Source organism: Babylonia areolata, chromosome 18 (genome assembly GCF_041734735.1).
Source record: "Babylonia areolata isolate BAREFJ2019XMU chromosome 18, ASM4173473v1, whole genome shotgun sequence".
NCBI lineage: Eukaryota > Metazoa > Mollusca > Gastropoda > Neogastropoda > Buccinidae > Babylonia > Babylonia areolata.
The window spans coordinates 42688272-42706852 of NC_134893.1; the positions used below are offsets into that span (position 1 = coordinate 42688272).

An 18581-nucleotide genomic window follows, 5' to 3' on the forward strand; every position below is an offset into this window, starting at 1 on the left:
CAGTAGCAGATTCCCCCCACACACAACCCGAGTAAACGCCAACACTGAAGAAACCTTCTGCCTGCCTGCCTGCTACCCGGGTAGGTCTGGTTGTGGCGCCAGAGAAATCCAATCATCACTTCACACGCAGCCCGCCGGGACCAGCTCCCTTCCACTCCACCCCACCCCACCCCACCCCCTCTTCCCCCATCCACACACACACACACACACACACACACACACACACACACACGTGTTGCTCTCCCTCCCGGCTACCCGAGCTTTCTCTCTCTCTCTCTCTCTCTCTCTCTCTCTCTCTCTCTCTCTCTCTCTCTCTTCCCGAGTCACCCACCAGCCTACTCCCATACACACTCCTTCTCCCCCTCCGCAAGCACACACACACACACACACACACACACACACACACACACACACACACACACACACACACACGTCTCGCTATCTCAGCTACCCGATTTGTCTCTGTCTCTCTCTCTTCCCTCCCTCAGCCCCTCTGTATCCCAACTGTCCCCGTTCACACTCCAACCCCTAGCCCCCACCCCCACCCCCACCCCCAACCCCAACCCCAACCACGCACATGCACACTCAACACACAAACACAAGCCTCTCTCTCTCTCTCTCTCTCTCTCTCTCTCTCTCTCTCTCTTCCACCTACTCTCTCCACCTCTCCCTCACTCAATCTCCCGTCCACACGTCCCTGTCACCCCCCCCCCACACACACACACACACACACACACACACCCCTCTTCTCCCAACACTCTATCCTTCCCCTCCTCCCCCCCCCCCCCCACCCCCTACAACTCCCCCCCCCCCTACCCCCCTTTCCCCATTCCCCTTCTTTCCAGCAGGCGCGCCATTATTATTATTAGCTTCGGCACAACAACAGAGAGCTCTGAGCCGTGAGAAATCGTTGCCCCAACAACACACCGAGACGATGAAACGCATCCCGTGTGATCAGTGGCCGGGTGAGTGAAGCCGCAGTAAGCCGAGACCCGACGATGCTGGGTGTGGCAAGTGCTTAGAAAACCCGTGGGTGGAATTATACCCGAGCCCTGGGTCACATGACGACTCGAGGCGTTGTCTTCAAGGTTTCTTCAATACTTGCTTTATACTGAGCTGTATCAAATTAATGATGACTTGGTTACGGTCTGGAGAAAAGACAGAACCCACCTGATCGCAAGAAAAGCAGCGGCTCGAGAAAGATGAGCCGCTACCTACGATGAAGGCGAGGACAAGGCAAGAAGGTGTATTGAAACAGTACCCACATGCATCATTTACACATACACCATACAAGGGAAAAAAAAGAGTGATATAAAAAAAACCAAAAAAAATCAAACAAAAAGAAAAAAAAGCCCACTCGAGCAAACACGAGCAAATACACATTAACAAACTATTTTGCGCCAGCATAAGTGGAGTGATGGCTTAGAGGTAACGCGTCCGCCTAGGAAGCGAGAGAATCTGAGCGCGCTGGTTCGAATCACGGCTCAGCCGCCGATATTTTCTCCCCCTTCACTAGGCCTTGAGTGGCGGTCTGGACGCTAGTCAATCGGATGAGACGATAAACCGAGGTCCCGTGTGCAGCATGCATTTAGCGCACGTAAAAGGACCCACGGCAACAAAAGGGTTGTTCCTGGCAACATTCTCTAGAAAAATCCACTTCGATAGGAAAAACAAATAAAACTGCATGCAGGAAAGAATACAAAAAAAAAAAAGAAAGAAAAAAAGGGTGGCGCTGTAGTGTAGCGACGCGCTCTCCCTGGGGAGAGCAGCCCGAATTTCACACAGAGAAATCTGTTGTGATAAAAAGAAATACAAATACAAAATACAATAGATAAAATTATATCATCGGAAAAGGGAGACGTATATGAAAGACAATGAATCTAAGTTGAAGCATTTATTGGTATTCTTTATTTCATTTTTATTGGGGGTTGGGTTTTTTTTTTCGTCTTTTGTATTTATAGATAATAGTAAGTAGATTTTTAGCGAACTTTGGTTGGGGTTTTTGGCTGTCAGTAAAGGGGCACCAAAACAGTGCAGAGAAAATGAAACAGCAAAGTCGTCTGCGTAACACATTCTTTCATTTCTGGTTAAATTGTTGGAACACTGTCTTTTCTTCTTCTTCTTCTTCTTTTATTTATTCATTTTATTTTATTTCATATTATTTTATTTTATTTTTGCAGGGAGTGCGTTCTTGGTTGTTTCAAACTTCAATGACTGGAAAAGAAAAGAAAAAAAGGACACAGCCATGGACTTTGTTGTTGGTTTTTTTCCCCAAAACCTGTGACATGGGACTATGGGAAACAAAGAAGCAGAAAGTTTCATGACAAATGATCATAATGAAGAAAACGATGTTGTTGCTGTTGTCTCCCGGTTCTCAAAACCTTGAAAAGTCAAGACAGGAAACAGGTGGGAGAGCGGGGAGTTACGAACAGGAAACATACCATGCATGTGTGTGTGTGTGTGTGTGTGTGTGTGTGTGTGTGTGTGTGAAGTCAAGTCAAGATTTTATTTCATGATGGTAAATTGAAAAAGCAACAATTGCTTCTTTTTTTTTTTTTTACATCAAGCAATCAATGGAAAAAAGGGGGGGGGAAGAAAAAAAAGAAAAAATATAAGAGAGAGAGAGAGAGCGAACGAAATGAACGAAATTTTATTTTCCGAGGGTAAAGTAGTAAGCACAAAGTACTTGTTTACATCCAGGCTTCTGGGCAAGAATAAAAAATAGGGAAAAAAAAGAAAGAAAAAAAAAGAAGCGAGAGTCAATTCACAACACCAACGTCAAAATTACACAAGCATGTGCAAGCATAAACATAGAACTTATGATCGCGATAGATGAATAACAACGAGGACAATAGGGTAGGGGCGTGGTGGAGAGCGGAAGGAAGAATGGACAAGGGGAAGAATAAAGAAGGAAGGGGAGGCTGACTGAACAGACAGATATAGTGACAGTGACAGTGGAGACAGACATAGAGAGAGAGTGACAGGGGAGGAGAGAGGCGTATATATATTGACAATCTATACATGTTTGTTGTTTATAATTGATATGTGTCACATAATCACATGTTTTTCGTGCACATTTATTGAAAAACATGTGATTATGTGACACATATCAATATATATATATATATATATACACATATACAAGAATATTGTTATAAAGAAATACACAATTGCACTTCCATTTCACACACACACACACACACACACACACACACACACACACACACACACACCACTGAACACAAATTATCGGACACGATTACACCATGCCCATCCCACACATGCACATGTTCCCTCATGTGTGTGTGTGTGTGTGTGTGTGTGTGTGTGTGTGTGTGTGTGTGTGTGTGTGTGTGTGTGTGTGTCGGAATCCAATCACATACTGCGTGAACAAGCTGTTTGAAGCTGAACATAGGTTTGATTGCGTGTGTCAATCGTTTAGGTTTAAGATCAATCAAACATAAGTATGCAATTTAGTGAAGGTGACAGAGAGAGAGAGAGAGAGAGAGAGAGAGAGAGAGAGAGAGAGAGAGAGAGGCGGAAGACAGAAAAAAAAATGTCATCAATCTTCGCTATTTCTAACGTTATATTAACTGACTACTACAGGAAACGTGACATGCAGCTATTCCTTTACCCAGGTGTACAGCAATTTCTCATACTATCTTTTTTTTCTGATAGGTAAGTTGATAGGTATTGACGCAGTTTGCGCTGACAGATGAATAGTCTCTGTATATCTGTCCACTGGAAATAGTCTGCCACATTTTTCGAAAGTTATATCTTGGTTGAAGGCCACAAAGATCACATCTTTCAGAGAAGTGAAAGACAGACAGGCAGACAGACAAAGACAATGAGAGAGAGAGAGAGAGAGAGAGAGAGAGAGAGAGAGAGAGAGAGAGAGAGAGAGAGAGAGAGAGAGAGAGAGAGACTTTATGAGGGGGTGGGGTTGAGGGTTGAAGACGGAAAAATGAGAAGGGAAAGGTAAAGACATTAAGACATTTATGAACTGACAGAACAAAAGAGTATCTGTTACGACGTCGTAGGTATTATACAAAAAAAAATTAAATTAAATTTTTAAAAAAATGCGGGGATAGGTGGGGGTGGAGGGTGTGGGGGGTGGAGAAGAAAGAAAGGTGGCGGGGTGTGGGTGTGTGCGTGTGAGGGGGTGGGAGTGGTGGTTGGGCGGACAGGGGTGGTGGGGGGGGGGGGGTCACTGGAAGCAGAAGCGGAACTGCCACAAGGGACAGTGGACGACGCCGCCCTGGATGATTCTCTCAGTTCCATCCTTCCACACTCAGCTTTCCCCCGCCCTTTTCACTGGACAAGAGATGATGAACTCCTCCCCCTCCCCCCCCTCCCCGCCCCCACCCCCCCCTCCCCTCCGCCACACTCTCACCCCTCTCTGAGACCACAGTAATTCAGTTATACAATTGCGTCTCCCACAGAAACTCTGTGCGTGTGTGTGTGTGTGTGTGTGTGTGTGTTACCTGAGTATGTAAGTGTGTTTTGACAGATAAAGCGGGAGGTGACTAAAAAAGATTCGACAGAAACGAGGAAGACAGAAATACAGCAATAGATAGATAGATAGATAGATAGATAGATAGATACACAGGCACAAGCACAATGGCTATGAAATTCATATCAAAAGAAACGTACACACACATCAGAATATAATATTAGTGTTGAGAGGCAAGACAATACAATATTGGCGCTGACACTGACACTGACACTTTAAGTAGTAGTAGTAGTAGTAGTAGTAGTAGCTGTTGTTGTTGTTGTTGTATTGGCAAATAGCATTATACAGCTCTACTGCCAAGGGGGATGATTCAGCTTGTGCAAACGACGAAACAAGAAGAAAGCGAGAAATGATAGGGTTAACATTTTAATTACAAGTAACGTAAGTACGCATTCCAAAAACAGCAATAACATTCGTACATTCACACACACAGCATCAATAAATATTCCATACTACTCATACATGACAGTCAATTTATTGATATTACGTAAACCAGACACCTGACCATCTAGCTGTATAAATGAACTTCTGTTTTGATTATTTTTCCATCTTATGTTATCTTGTATTGTTTCTATACTATACTATACTATACTATACTATACTATACTATATAAAGCAGTACTGGTAATCTTGAGGTTAATATTTTCCTTCTGACATGATATACTGCTGCAATATATCTGGCGAGTGAAAATACAACGTCTTTTTTATATGATGTAAGGATAGCCACTATGTCATGTCAACAATTATATTTGTTTTGTCTAAATTAACAGTGAGATTCAATTAATTTTGGGTGTTTCACAATGTTGAGAGAGAGAGATTCACACACACACACACACACACACACACACACACACACACACACACACACACACACACACACACACACACAAACACACATACACACTCATTCACAGAGAGCACTTTGAGAGAGACGGACAGAGAGAGATAGAGAAATAGACAGATAGATAGAGAGAGAGAGACAGAGAGACAGACAGACAGACAGACAGACAGAGACAGAGAGAGAGACAGACAGACAGAGAGAGAGAGAGAGGAACTTAAATCAGCTGCAGCAGTCAGAGATATTTATTTAGCAGCAACAGGTAGGTAGGCTATTATTAACAATCACATGAAACGAACAAATATCACTTACAGTGAAAAGACGTTAAACTAAAGAACGAACGAACACACACAGAGGGAAAATCGTGCAGGATTCCTTGCAAACAGATGGCACAAAATCAATAGAGATTCCGCTGTCGGAGACAAGAGTTTCCAAGAAGGCTGGGCTAACTAACTGTAGGCAATGCGTTCTTTCTCTTTAGGATCGATTGGAGGATAATAAGATTATAAAAAATAAAATAAAATAAATTAAAAAACTTTGTTCGTTTCATGTGATTGTTAATAATAGCCTACCTACCTGTTGCTGCTAAATAAATATCAGTGACTGCTACAGCTGATGTGTTGTTTTAAGTTCCTCTCTCTCTCTCTCTCTCTCTCTCTCTCTCTCTCTCACTCTCTCTCTCTCTGTCTTTCTGTCTCTCTCTCTCTCTCTCTCTCTCTCTCTATCTATCTATCTATTTCTCTATCTCTCTCTGTCCGTCTCTCTCAGAGTGCTCTATGTGAGTGAGTGTGTATGTGAGAGAGAGACAGAGACAGACAGACAGACAGACAGATATCATCATCTTAGATGAACAGACTATAAATAAATAAACGAACGAAAGACAGACAGAGAGAGAAAAAAAATAACAACACATGACTGAATTATTGTGTTCCAAATACAGAAAAAACAAGAAAACTTTATCATCTAAAGAAGAGAAATATTCGCGTGAGGTGTGTTCTACCCAAAACGAGAACCACAGTTCAATCGATACGAATACACAAAAGACACGAAAATAGATAAATGCTAAGTTAATGTGAACCTCGCATACAATAATCACAGTCGTACACATGCGATGATTACAGTCTCACAGTCATTCAGTAAGAATACAAGATGGAAGGGAAAAAAAATCTTGTGCCCCTTGTGAGGCATTGAAACGTTAAACCATTCAAACAAAAAGAGCGGTCTCAAAAGAACAAAACAAACAAACAAACGAAAAAAAAAAAAATGCCCGGTGGAGCTCCAGGAGAAACTGTGGGGACCGGTGGGATCCCCGGACCGCGGACTTCGCTGTCCTGACCGGACTGAAAATCTAGCGTGGCAAGGGAACGCGGAAGAAGAAGAAGAAGAGAGAAAGAAGAAGAAGAAACCAACGTAAATAGATGCACTAAGTTGATGTAAACTTCGCATACAATAATCATAGCCATACAGCCCATTCATAACGGGGATGGCAGCAGACTGGAGTAGGAATCGAGAAGGTCACTGAAATGGTAAACAAACAAAACCAGTCGTGGAAGCCAGGATTGCGGTAATGTCAGCAACACTTAAAAATTCGTTCACCACAACAACAATAACACACTGAGCACAGGGCGCTTTCTTTCCGTATTCATTTTCACAGCTCGCAAGCGTTGCATGCTTGTGGTTGACCTGCGAAAGGATTGGTGATGGTGCGGGATTTGAGATAATTCGTGAAGTAGGTTATGGTCATACGGAACAACAACAAGAATACTACTACTGCTACTACTATTAATACTACCACTGATAATGATCATGATGATGATAATGATATTAATGATGATGATGATGATGATAATGACGACAACGACGACTATGAACGAATGAACAGATAGGTGAAGTCATACCTGGGGAGGGATATTCTCATAGTGTGGAATGATCACTCTGTGTGTGTGTGTGTGTGTGTGTGTGTGTGTGTGTGTGTGTGTGTGTGTGTGTGTGTGTGTGTCCATCGTCGCCTTCTTCTTCTTTTCCATGACTGATACAGCTGAACAATTTTGCTCAATGCCTTAGACGACTTCCTTAAAACAGTACTGTTATTTCATGGCACGTGTGTCTAAAATTTGTACAGGATTGGAGTCTCTGGCGGAAGACTACAATTTGTGACCTACCAACCGACGTGATGAAATAATGGTTCTTTTTTTTCGTCTTCTCCCTTAACTCTGGGAAGAATCACTTGGACGCCGCACTGAAGAACTGTTCACCAGATTCGTCCTGGTCTGTTGGATGTGTGTCAAAGTCTTGGGTCTCTGCAAATGCTTTTCCTGTCCATTCCACAAAGTTGTTTTTTTTTTTCCCTTGCAGTGTATGTTATATTTCTTAATATTTCTCAAGAAAAAGACATGTAATTCAGTTCCACATAAAGTCACCAAAATGCAAAAACAACACCCCCCCCCCCCCCCCCCCCGCCCCAGCGCCCCCCCCCCACCCCCCCCCCCCCCAAAAAAAGCAAACAAACAAACAAAAGCAAAAAAAAAAAAAATCCCACAAAATCGGAATTTATCAAAAACCACTGACTCATTACACAGTAGAGTATACTTCAAAAAGTGTACATGTGTATAAACACTGATATGATCACTTCACATAAGTTAAATCATTCAGTAGTCATTATTTAAGGAATTTTTAAAAACAAGTTTGCTTACCCCATCTACACACACACACACACACACACACACACACACACACACACACACACATGCACCCTCCCCCCCATCCCCCCCCCCACACACACACACACACATACCTATACACATAAATTCCATTCCACAATGTTGTCAGTCCTTTTTTCTGGTTTCCCTCCATCAACAGTTCTTTGGGGGATCGGGATTGTTTTAACAAGGCCACATGTTCTTGTTACGCTGCTATACCAACGTAGTTTTTTTTTCTTAACTGATTAAGTGTTGCTTATCTCAGCAGATATTCATCCTTCAGTGTGCTGTTTGATGATTTGGTGCACTTGTTGATCAGTGATGTGATCAGTGTATCGACGTTAAATGATGCGGTAAACGTCCCTAGATAGATGAATAAATCTTTGTACCACAATTGCTGAAGATTAACTAAACTTATCACAGACGCCAGCGCGCACACACACACTCACACACACACACACACACACACACACACACACACACACACACACACACACACACACACACACGCACGCACGCACGCACGCACACACACACACACAACAACAACAAACACCTAGAATACCCACTGTTCTTCGTTCATTTAACCAATCAAAAATTCCCCATAAAACACAACCCTAAGAACAAAAGCAGGTGCCATTAAGTAATCAACCCTGCAAACTCAACATTAACTCTAAAATAAGTAGGAGTAGGGTAGTGCCAGTGACTTTATTGATAAGTTAGTTATCCATTCATTACCTTATGCAAAGTACAGCTTGACTGAAAAAGAGAGAACATCAGAGTTGTCAGGCTTCTGATTTTTTTCAAAGGTCTTACGTTTCTTTTTAATTCTGTTTCACATATCAAGAATAATGAATCCTATAATGAAAACAAAACGTGCTTCTGTATCTCAGGTTTCATTTCACCTTTACATTCCTGAAGGCTGTTTCAAAGGTGAACTCTGGAACCTGTGTAGACACGAAGGGTTGAGATACAGCTTTGTAAAGCCCGACGCCATCTTCTTGATAAACATGTGGTTTTGTTTTATCTTCTTTCTTTTTCAATTTCATAGAACAATACATGCACTGACATCAATATACGAAAGGAGAGATGATTATAGCGAAGCAAGAAACACACACAGAAATATTTATTAAAAAATAAAAGAAAAAAGAAAAGAGCAGAAGATTAATTTTTTGATCGGAGACAGATACAAGCAGTACAAAGAATTATGTCACTTTTTCGATATTGTAGTTTGAGTCAATTACACACATGGACAACGGTAAACATCAAAGAATCCCTATTACTTCATAGAAACATTCATAGTTAATTTCGTTTCTCTCTCTCTCTCTCTCTCTCTCTCTCTCTCTCCGTCTTCTTCTTCTTCTTCTTCCTCTTCTTCTTGTGTCTCTGTCTCTCTGTCACTGTCTCTTTTTCTTCTGTCTCTGTCCCCTTGTTTTTCTTTCTCTCTCTCTGTCTCTATTTTTTCCATCCCTCTCTCTCTTTCTGCCCTCTCTCCCTCTCTCTCTCTCTCTCTCTCTCTCTCTCTCTCAGATCTTTCGACCAGCAAAGAATAAATTGTTCACTTCCTTGCATTTTGCCCCCTCACCCACTCCTTCCCTCCCCACACCATCATATTCGGGTTCGTCTTCCGCAATCTACGCGTCCAGTGTCGGTACTACACAGAGAAATATCGATGTTAGGTCACTCGAAGGCCACACACCAGAGGAAACCCTGCACTGCTGTCTGGTCACCTCGGTGGTGTAGCCTACAGTAAAAATTACCTAGTTAAACTTATTTACTTGGGAGAAAAAATGTCACGAACATAAACAACATGCAGACCCACACACACACACACACACACACACACACATACCCCCACCCCCTCCCCGCCCCCACACCCTCCTTTTTTTCCACTTTCCAGCGGCTGAGTGGGGGGGGGGGAGATAAATAAGCTCATCGATCATTCTCTCTTTCTGCCACTTAAGCCGTTTCGCGCTGATGGAAATTGATACCAGACGAGCGGCGAACGATTGTCAACGAGAAGGGAAAAAAAATCAATAAATACCAGGGGAGGAGGAACATAATCGCTTGTGATACTGACAGAGCTGCTGCTTAGCTCTGCCGTGTTTTGTTTTTTAAACCAGCACGTGACACATCTGGCGCACTGTTGTTATGGAAATAGTTCTGCACCACGTGATGCTTGATGGCTTGGGTTTTAAATTAAAGGAAGGGGGGAAAAAACGAAAAAAAAACCCGAACATAATGAAAGGAAGGAAGGAAGGAAGAAAGGAAAGAAGAGTGAAAGGCAGAAAGACAGAAAGAAAGAACGACGGGAGGGAGGAAGGAAGGAAGGAAGGAAGGAGAGAAGAGTGAACGGCAGACAGACAGAAAGAAAGAACGACGGGAGGGAGGAAGGCCCAAAGGAAGGAAGGAAGAAAAGAGAAAAAAAAACAGACTGAAAGAAAGAGAGGAAGAAAGAAAGAAAGAAAGAACAAGTGTGTACCGACATAGTAGACGACGATAGAATAGACGTTTCGATAACTATCTAAAATCAAAATAACATCATATCATTATATCAGTTTTACAGAATGATTCGAGCTTTCCGTTTGTACTATTATAATCATTGTTGTTCTGAATAGTTGTTCATTTTAATGTAATCACATATTTTGTATTGTATCTGTCTTAGCATTATTTTCCATTGAACCAGCCGTTTTTCAATTATTGTTTTCATGAAACAAGTTTGTTACTGACGTGGAAAGTTCATTTCATTCATGTCGACCATGTAACCCTGAGACATTTCAGAAGACTGATTTTCTTCCCAGATTTCTCTCTGCCTCTCTCTCCTCTCTCGTGAAATAAAAATTTGTTTCGTTTCTTTTTGTTCTCACACACACACACACACACACACACACACACACACTGCCTCTGCTTCTCTCAATCCCCCCCCCCCCTTCTCTCTCCAGCCTCTCATTGTCTCCTTTGAATGTCAGTGAAGCTCTTTCGTTTCTCAGAATGTGTGTGTGTGTGTGTGTGTGTGTGTGTAGTTCTATGTATGCATATGTAAATGAATCTCTCTCTCTCTCTCTCTCTCTCTATATATATATATATATATATATATATATATATATATATATATATATATATATATATATATATATATATATATATATATATATATCCTCGTTTGAGAGTCATAGTACGTCACAAAAGACTAAGCTGTTACTGAATTCCCACTGTAGTGGAGGAACCATCACACAACAGCTCTCACTTGGCTGTTGGCCCAACGGAAAGCTCACGCCAAGCGTGATAATCCCTGACAACAACAACAACAACAACAACAAACATGCCGAGGGCGGCAGGACTTCAACAGTCCGGTGCAGTCAGCCGCACCGGACGCACGATGGTCGCTGAACAGCACAAACCTTTTTACTGCTGCTGCCCAGCCCGCCATCACCCCACCCCAACCAATCAATTCACAGCACAGCACGTGCGCGACAGGATGTGACACGCTGCACGTCATACCCATTACCATACACTGTGTGTTCTCTTGTGTGTTTTGTGTTGTGGATATTTTGAAATACCGAACTGTTACTTAATTGTATTGTGTTGTGTTACGTTTTGTCAGAGCAGATTTCTCTGTGCGAAATTCGGGCTGCTGCTCTTCCTGGAGGGGTTTGGAGAGTGGAGGGATGGTTGGGGTTTGGGGGCGGGGGGTGGGGATGTGTGCCTCGTCACTATGCAGTGTCACCCTTTTATTTTCTTTCCTTTTCACACACACACACACACACACACACAGACACACACGTGTGTGTGTGTGTGTGTGTGTGTGTGTGTGTGTGTGTGTGTGTGTGTGTGTGTGTGTTTATGCCGAAGCGTCGATAAAGGAAAAATCTAAGAAAACGATACAAAACAACAAACAGAAAAAAAAAAATCACTATCAGTGTTAAAAATATTTTTTTAAAGCCAACAACAACAAAACAATGACAACGAAAACATGCTTGTTCCTTTATTGAAAGTAGCCGAAAGTAATGATATGCACTGCTAGCATTGTATAAAAGAGCGTCAACATTGAACAAAAAAAAAAGAAGAAGGAATATACAGCAGAACAAATTATCAAACCAGTTTCTGAAATTTAAAAAAAAAATATATATATATACATATTTTTCAGAGGCAGGTAAATATTGTTTCCATAAAGTAACATTTCTTAAACAATAGTACTATTGACCGATAACAATTATCCGTGCTGCTTCTGCATGCAAAATAATCAGACAAATCTCTTTGTGATTTCACCACAGAGACCAACATCGTGTGAATTTACTTATAAAATATAAAATAAGTCTTTTTTATTTTACAGACAACATAAATCATTTTTAAAACATAAAATCAGTCTAAAATACTGATAAGAAACATTATGTTTCATTTTCAAAACCTACAATCAGTGTAAAATACATAAAAACGTTGTCATTTTAAAACTTATAAAAATGTCATAATTCATTGTGTATATTTTTTAAAAATGCATTCGTATTCGTAAATTTCCGGTTCGAGTAGTGACGCGCGCGCGCATACACACACACACACGCACACGCACACATACACACAAGAGTGTCTGATTGTGGGGACACGGGCTATGTTGGGGAGTGCCCACAGAGAGTCAAACTCTGGAAGAAAAGGAGGAACCACACGTCGTGTAGGAGTAAGTGTCATCAGTTTCTCAAGGACGTCGCTCCGACGGTCTTGCTCGCGTTTCCTGTACATCCCCGCAGGTGTTTGTATCTCTCGGGCCTCGTTGATGAAAGGGAGCGTGTGCGCCTCTCTCTCTCTCTCTCTCTCTCTCTCTCTCTCTCTCTCTCTCTCTCTCTCTTTCTCTCTCTCTCTCTCGTGCGCGCGAAATCTCAAATCACACAGGGTTTTCCGAGGACTTATTAATATCGCCCACGTTCTCACATCGATTATGGCTGGATGTTGACAGTTTGTCTGGGTGTTCAATGGATCACCAGTGGACACAGGCCAGCACTGACATGTCCGTGAGAACGAGAGTTGAGGGACTGGTGGAGACACACACGTGCGTGCGTGCATGCGTGCATGTGCGTGCATGCGCAAGCATGTGTGTGAATGTGTGTGTGTGTGAGAGAGAGAGAGAGAGAGAGGAGAGTTTGAACACCTGCATAAGGGTTTTAGACAACGAGCTCAAGAGTATAACCAAGTGTACGACGCATGTGTACACGATAATGCGCTCTGAATATACATTTTTTTTTTACACAAAAATCTCCTTCATGTATATACAAGTCAAATAAAAGCATCTTGTTTATGGTCCAGCCAATCACAAGGGCCACACGGCCGTGTTCATCACTGTGCAACATGTTAAATCTCAACAGTGTCATAAAGTTAAATCACACATCAACGAATTATAGAAACGAAAAATAAATTGCAAATGACAACAGCATCAGTTATCTTCAGGCTTGGATCAAGGAGACTTGCAACCTGGGAGAACAATAAAAATGTGGAAAGACAGACAGCTAAGCCTATGCCCTAAACCAGTGTGTGTGTGGGGGGGGGGGGGATTGCGTGCGATTGCGTAAGGCATAGAGACACAGACAGACAGACAGAGAAAGACAGACAGAGAAACAGCTCTTCGTAAGGATCTGTCGACATTTGATACCAACATTTGTATCACTAGGTGAGCCCGTACAAACTATTGATACTGAAAGTCAGTTTGATGAAATTGTATATATATATATATATATATGTGTGTGTGTGTGTGTGTGTGTGTGTGTGTGTGTGTGTGTGTGTGTGTGTGTACAGTTTGATGAAATTGTGTGAGTATACATATACATATATATATATAGAGAGAGAGAGAGAGAGAGACAGACAGACAGACAGACAGACAGACAGAGGCAGAGAGAGACAGAGAGAGGAATATGTTGGTTATCCTGTCAGATACTGCGTAAACAAGCTGATATGTATATATACAGTTTGATGAAATTGTAGAGAGAGAGAGAGAGAGAGGTGGGCGAATATGTTGGTAATCCGATCAGATACTGCGTGAACAAGCTGAACGTTGGTTTGATTGTGTGTGTCATGTATTTAGATTTAGGACCAATCATACATAAGTACACTAGTTATGGTGACTGCAGGAATCCTACTAATCAATTTTTCACCACCATTCTAAGGCAACAAAAAGGAAAACAAAAACATACAAAAAACATTTTTATGTCAACCACGAGCATGCATCACATCGGCTTTATACGCACAGGACCCGCACAGCATGAAGTAGAAAAAACGCAGTCTTTTTTTCCTGTGCAATTTCTTCCATGGCGATATCATCGGTTTCTCACAATTCATCAGCAGTGATGCTTGTTGCACCCTGTCTCGAGACAGCCCATGCCTCGTTTGTACACATACAGTCAAACCGTACAACACCATACAGCATCCAGGCAGATTTGTACAAAAAGAAAACCGCAAGACTGTTAACGAGACGACAACAGAATGAACGATGACCACCAATCACATGCAAGTCCACAGAAGCAAAGCACCAATCACACTGCCAGTATGTTGCAAGGCAAAACCTGTTGTTGCTACTGTGAAGAGTTCGGCACATGTATGTACAATCAGGCACAATGGTGACCAGAATGGCAATATTGTGACAAACTGCAAAGGACAAGGTTTGTTGCCTGGTACACCAGACAATCAGAGTGCGCTGAGAAACAGAGCGAATACAGCAGCACGTTGTGGCAGTGCCCATCAGACATATGAACAACCAAGCACATTCCTCAAAATCTCATAGTAAAGTTAACCAAACTAGTGTTGTAACGATCAAACTGAAATTAACACGCAGGACACCAAACTGTCTTTGCAACTCACTCCATACAAATTATCAGAACACCCAGTCGGACACGCAGCCGCTTCTAATCTGATATCGGTAAACTAGAGATAACATTCAATCCGACATCCACAAAATAGCCAACCAGGTATCAGTTTGCAAGAGATCACGTCCAGTTAGACATCAACACACAGCCAGTCAGCCAGTCGAATAAATGTATGTTGGAGACAACGCCAAAACAGACAACAGCACACAGCCAATCAAATATCGGTATGTTGTAGATATAGCCCAATCAGGCATCCACACACAACCAATCAGTTATCGGTTTCCTAGAGATAGCATCCAATCAGACATCCACAAAGCAGCCAATCAGATATCAGTTTGCTTGAGAGAACGTCCAACCAGACATCCACACACAGCCAAATAACCAGTCAGATACAGTTATGTTGGAGACAACGTCCAATCAGACATGCACATCGCAGCCAATCAGATATCGGTATGCTGGAGACCCTCCAGATCATATTCGAAGGCGCTGTTCTCGTTGAAGCCGCTGTCGGCCTTGGCGTGGCCACCCAGGGTGGGCGTCCGCACCTCGGAGAAGTCTCCCAGCATGGAGGCAGCCATGGCGGGGGTGGGGGTGGGGCCGGTGTGGGCGTGCTGGTTGTCGTACTCATGCAGCACCATGGCCAGGCGGTTGACCCGGGCCCCGCGGCCAAGGTCGTCGTCGTACATGTCCAGGAACATCTCCTGCTCCTCCTCCGGCTCATCCTCCTCCCCCTCCCCGTTCCTGGAGTCCACTCTGTGGCCGCCGTCCACTGCGTTCTCGTCCAGTGAGTCGTCGTCCTTGTCCCTGGGGAAAGGAAAGGACAACACAGTTTCAGGTTCAGTTTCTCAAAGGAGGCGTCACTACGCTCGGACAAATCCTGCATATACGCTACACCACATCTGCTGGGCAGAATGGAATAAACACATAGCAGAAGAGATAGGAGCAGAGTAAGAAGCTGCCAGCCTCTTTATCCTATGCCCCTGAATATGGTACACTACATCTGCTGGGCAGAATGGAATAAACACATAGCAGAAGAGATAGGAGCAGAGTAAGAAGCTGCCAGCCTCTTTATCTTATTCATCTGAATACTGGGTAGAATGTGAAAGTCAAGGACTGTTCAAAATTAGAATGTCAAAGACTGTTCAAAATTAAACATAATATTTCTAAGCAAACGAACCTTACCGTAGTAGCTGAGAACAACAATCGTCGCCATCACCACCACAATAAACTATGATGTGACTTACTGTGTTTTGTCAAAGTCAGCGGGCTTCACGTCTTTTCCAAACAGGGGGTTCTCCCTGAAAACACACACACGTCTCTTCATGTGTAACGATGAAAATGATGAGAGAGAACCGCATTCTTGTAACAAAAAACCTATAGGTATACCAAACAAATAATAACATCAATCCGCACCCCTGTACCAAAAACTGAAACAGAGCCACTTTCCCGGAACCAAATATTAAAAAAAACAGAACCACATCCTCGATTGCACATTTTCTGAAACAGTGTGGTTTCAGCAGTTCCAGTCATTCTGAAACAAAATCGCAATACTCGTATCACATACTCTGAATCAGAAGATAACTCAACATGACATATATTCTGATACGGAACAGCAATCACGGTACCACATGCAATGCAAGGGCATTTCGCGCACTAAATATTCTCGAAACGAACCACATTTCTGGTATCAAATGTTTTAGAATCTTAAGTTAAACCACATTCACGGTACCAAATATTCTAAAATAGAAAAACATATCAATCTTACCTTCCGGAGATTACGAAAAATAATCATAAGTAGTAAACTAAGATATGAATGCGAAAGTGGATATTTCTGCATTGAAATATTAATATTATGGAGGGGAAAAGAAAAAAACCCGATAACATGGACTACCTAAGCAGTCAAAGCAAAACTAAATGGACCAAGACAGATTTTTGGTTGAGTGAAAGAGAGACAGAGACACAGAGAGAACGAACGAACGAATGAGAGAGGGAGGGAGAGAGAGAGATACAGGCAGACAGACAGGCAGATAGACAGAGAAAGAGAGACAGACAGACAGACGCAACACTCACGATGTGTAATACTTGTTGGTCCCAGGTGGAATGTTGTTGTTTGGTAAGTCTTTCGTCGTTACTGTAACAACAGACACATTGCAAAGTTTTTACTGACTCTCTTTCATACAGCCTACCCGTTTACACACACACACACACACACACACACACACACACACACACACACACACACACACACACACACACACAAAAGAAGAATATTTGAATATTTCTTAACAAAATGAGGGTACTGACATACTTTATTTCAACCTCTTGAAAATCATAGTATTAGCTGCAAGAAAGCTACCCCGAAATATTGATTTAAGAAGTTGTACTTTAGTTGTTCGTGGTGAGCAGAAGAATGTCGATTAGTTGTGCGACTTTTCAATCAAGAAAAGGAAAATTGATCAGGAATAAGACGGAAGAAAATGTTCAACTGTAAAATGTGAAAACGTGAAATGCTTTTAAAAAATCGCTTTTGCAAAAACGAAATACTGGGATCAATTCTGTCAAGTCTGAAATATCGGAAGCAACGGACAAGTATAAAGTGTTGGGAGGGGACCGGGAGGGGTTGGGTGGGGGGGGGGGGGGCAAGCGGGGTGGGGGAGGTGGTGGAGGAAGAGAGGGGTGAAAGATGGATAGAAACCGCAAGCATTTCCCCTGAAAATTAAAGTTCTGATGAAAACAACAACAACGAAACACACACACACACACACACACACACACACACACACACACTCACACACACACACACACACATGGAAAGCACACTGGGCAGGCATGGATCACCACTTTTTCTATCCCACCGGCTTTGGACCCCATCATTGAAGACGGTGAGAAACGAACACTTCATGGACAAACACATGATCACTTTTCAGTTCATCCTCTCTGAATAAAGAAATGGTACGCGTTCATACGGAATTTATGTAGTTCATTTTATGTATCTATGGACGCGCTTCTTTCGCAGTCATTTGCCTTCTTTAATTTGTCGTATTTTAATCTTATTCCTTATTTGTCTGTTGTTTTTTCTGCTATGTTCACGTTTTACACAAACCTATGTTGAGGTTCTTAATTTATTAAAACCCCTTGACTGCCATAAACGTATTACGTACGTGCATAGTGACGTCACTGATGACGTCATCAGAAAAAGAGAAATAGCTCTGGAAGGCTGAAAATTCATGCAGTTCATCTAGAGTGGTATATCTCCAGATCAACACACACACACACACACACACACACACACACACACACACACGCATGCATGCATGCATAGTAGCTTACCAAAAGCTGATGTCGTTGCAGCCTTCAATCTTCGTCGAAATCTGTTGAACAGAAACATCACTTCAACATGAAACAAATGAATTTCTTTCGAACAACGCGAACTGTTGTTTTATTAGTTTCCACGTGCTCCTTCCGGACTCAAGTGAGAGAGAGACGGAGATGGAGAGAGAGAGAGAGAGAGAGAGAGACAGAGAGAGAGACTGAGAGAGAGAGGGAGATGGAGAGAGAGAGAGAGAGAGAGACAGACAGACACACAGACAGACAGACAGACAGAGACAGACAGAGAGAGAGAGACTGAGAGAGAGAGGGAGATGGAGAGAGAGAGAGACAGGGAGATGGAGAGACAGAGATAGAGA

The 18581-nt window shown here is 42.5% G+C and overlaps 1 protein-coding gene across 3 annotated transcripts in view; it reads right to left on the reverse strand.

Moving 5' to 3' along the window:
• Nucleotides 1-12022: 12022 nt before the first annotated feature.
• The window catches only part of LOC143292782 (cadherin-23-like), a 57521-nt gene continuing 50962 nt past the window's right edge, over nucleotides 12023-18581 (reverse strand). For all 3 annotated transcript variants that reach the window (XM_076603349.1, XM_076603347.1, XM_076603348.1), the window contains 4 exons: nucleotides 18226-18266; nucleotides 16966-17026; nucleotides 16140-16193; nucleotides 12023-15699 (listed from right to left, as the gene is read on the reverse strand). In XM_076603349.1, the coding sequence (XP_076459464.1) occupies nucleotides 15336-15699; nucleotides 16140-16193; nucleotides 16966-17026; nucleotides 18226-18266 (520 nt within the window). In that variant the 3' untranslated portion in view covers nucleotides 12023-15335. The remainder of the gene's footprint in view (nucleotides 15700-16139; nucleotides 16194-16965; nucleotides 17027-18225; nucleotides 18267-18581) is intronic.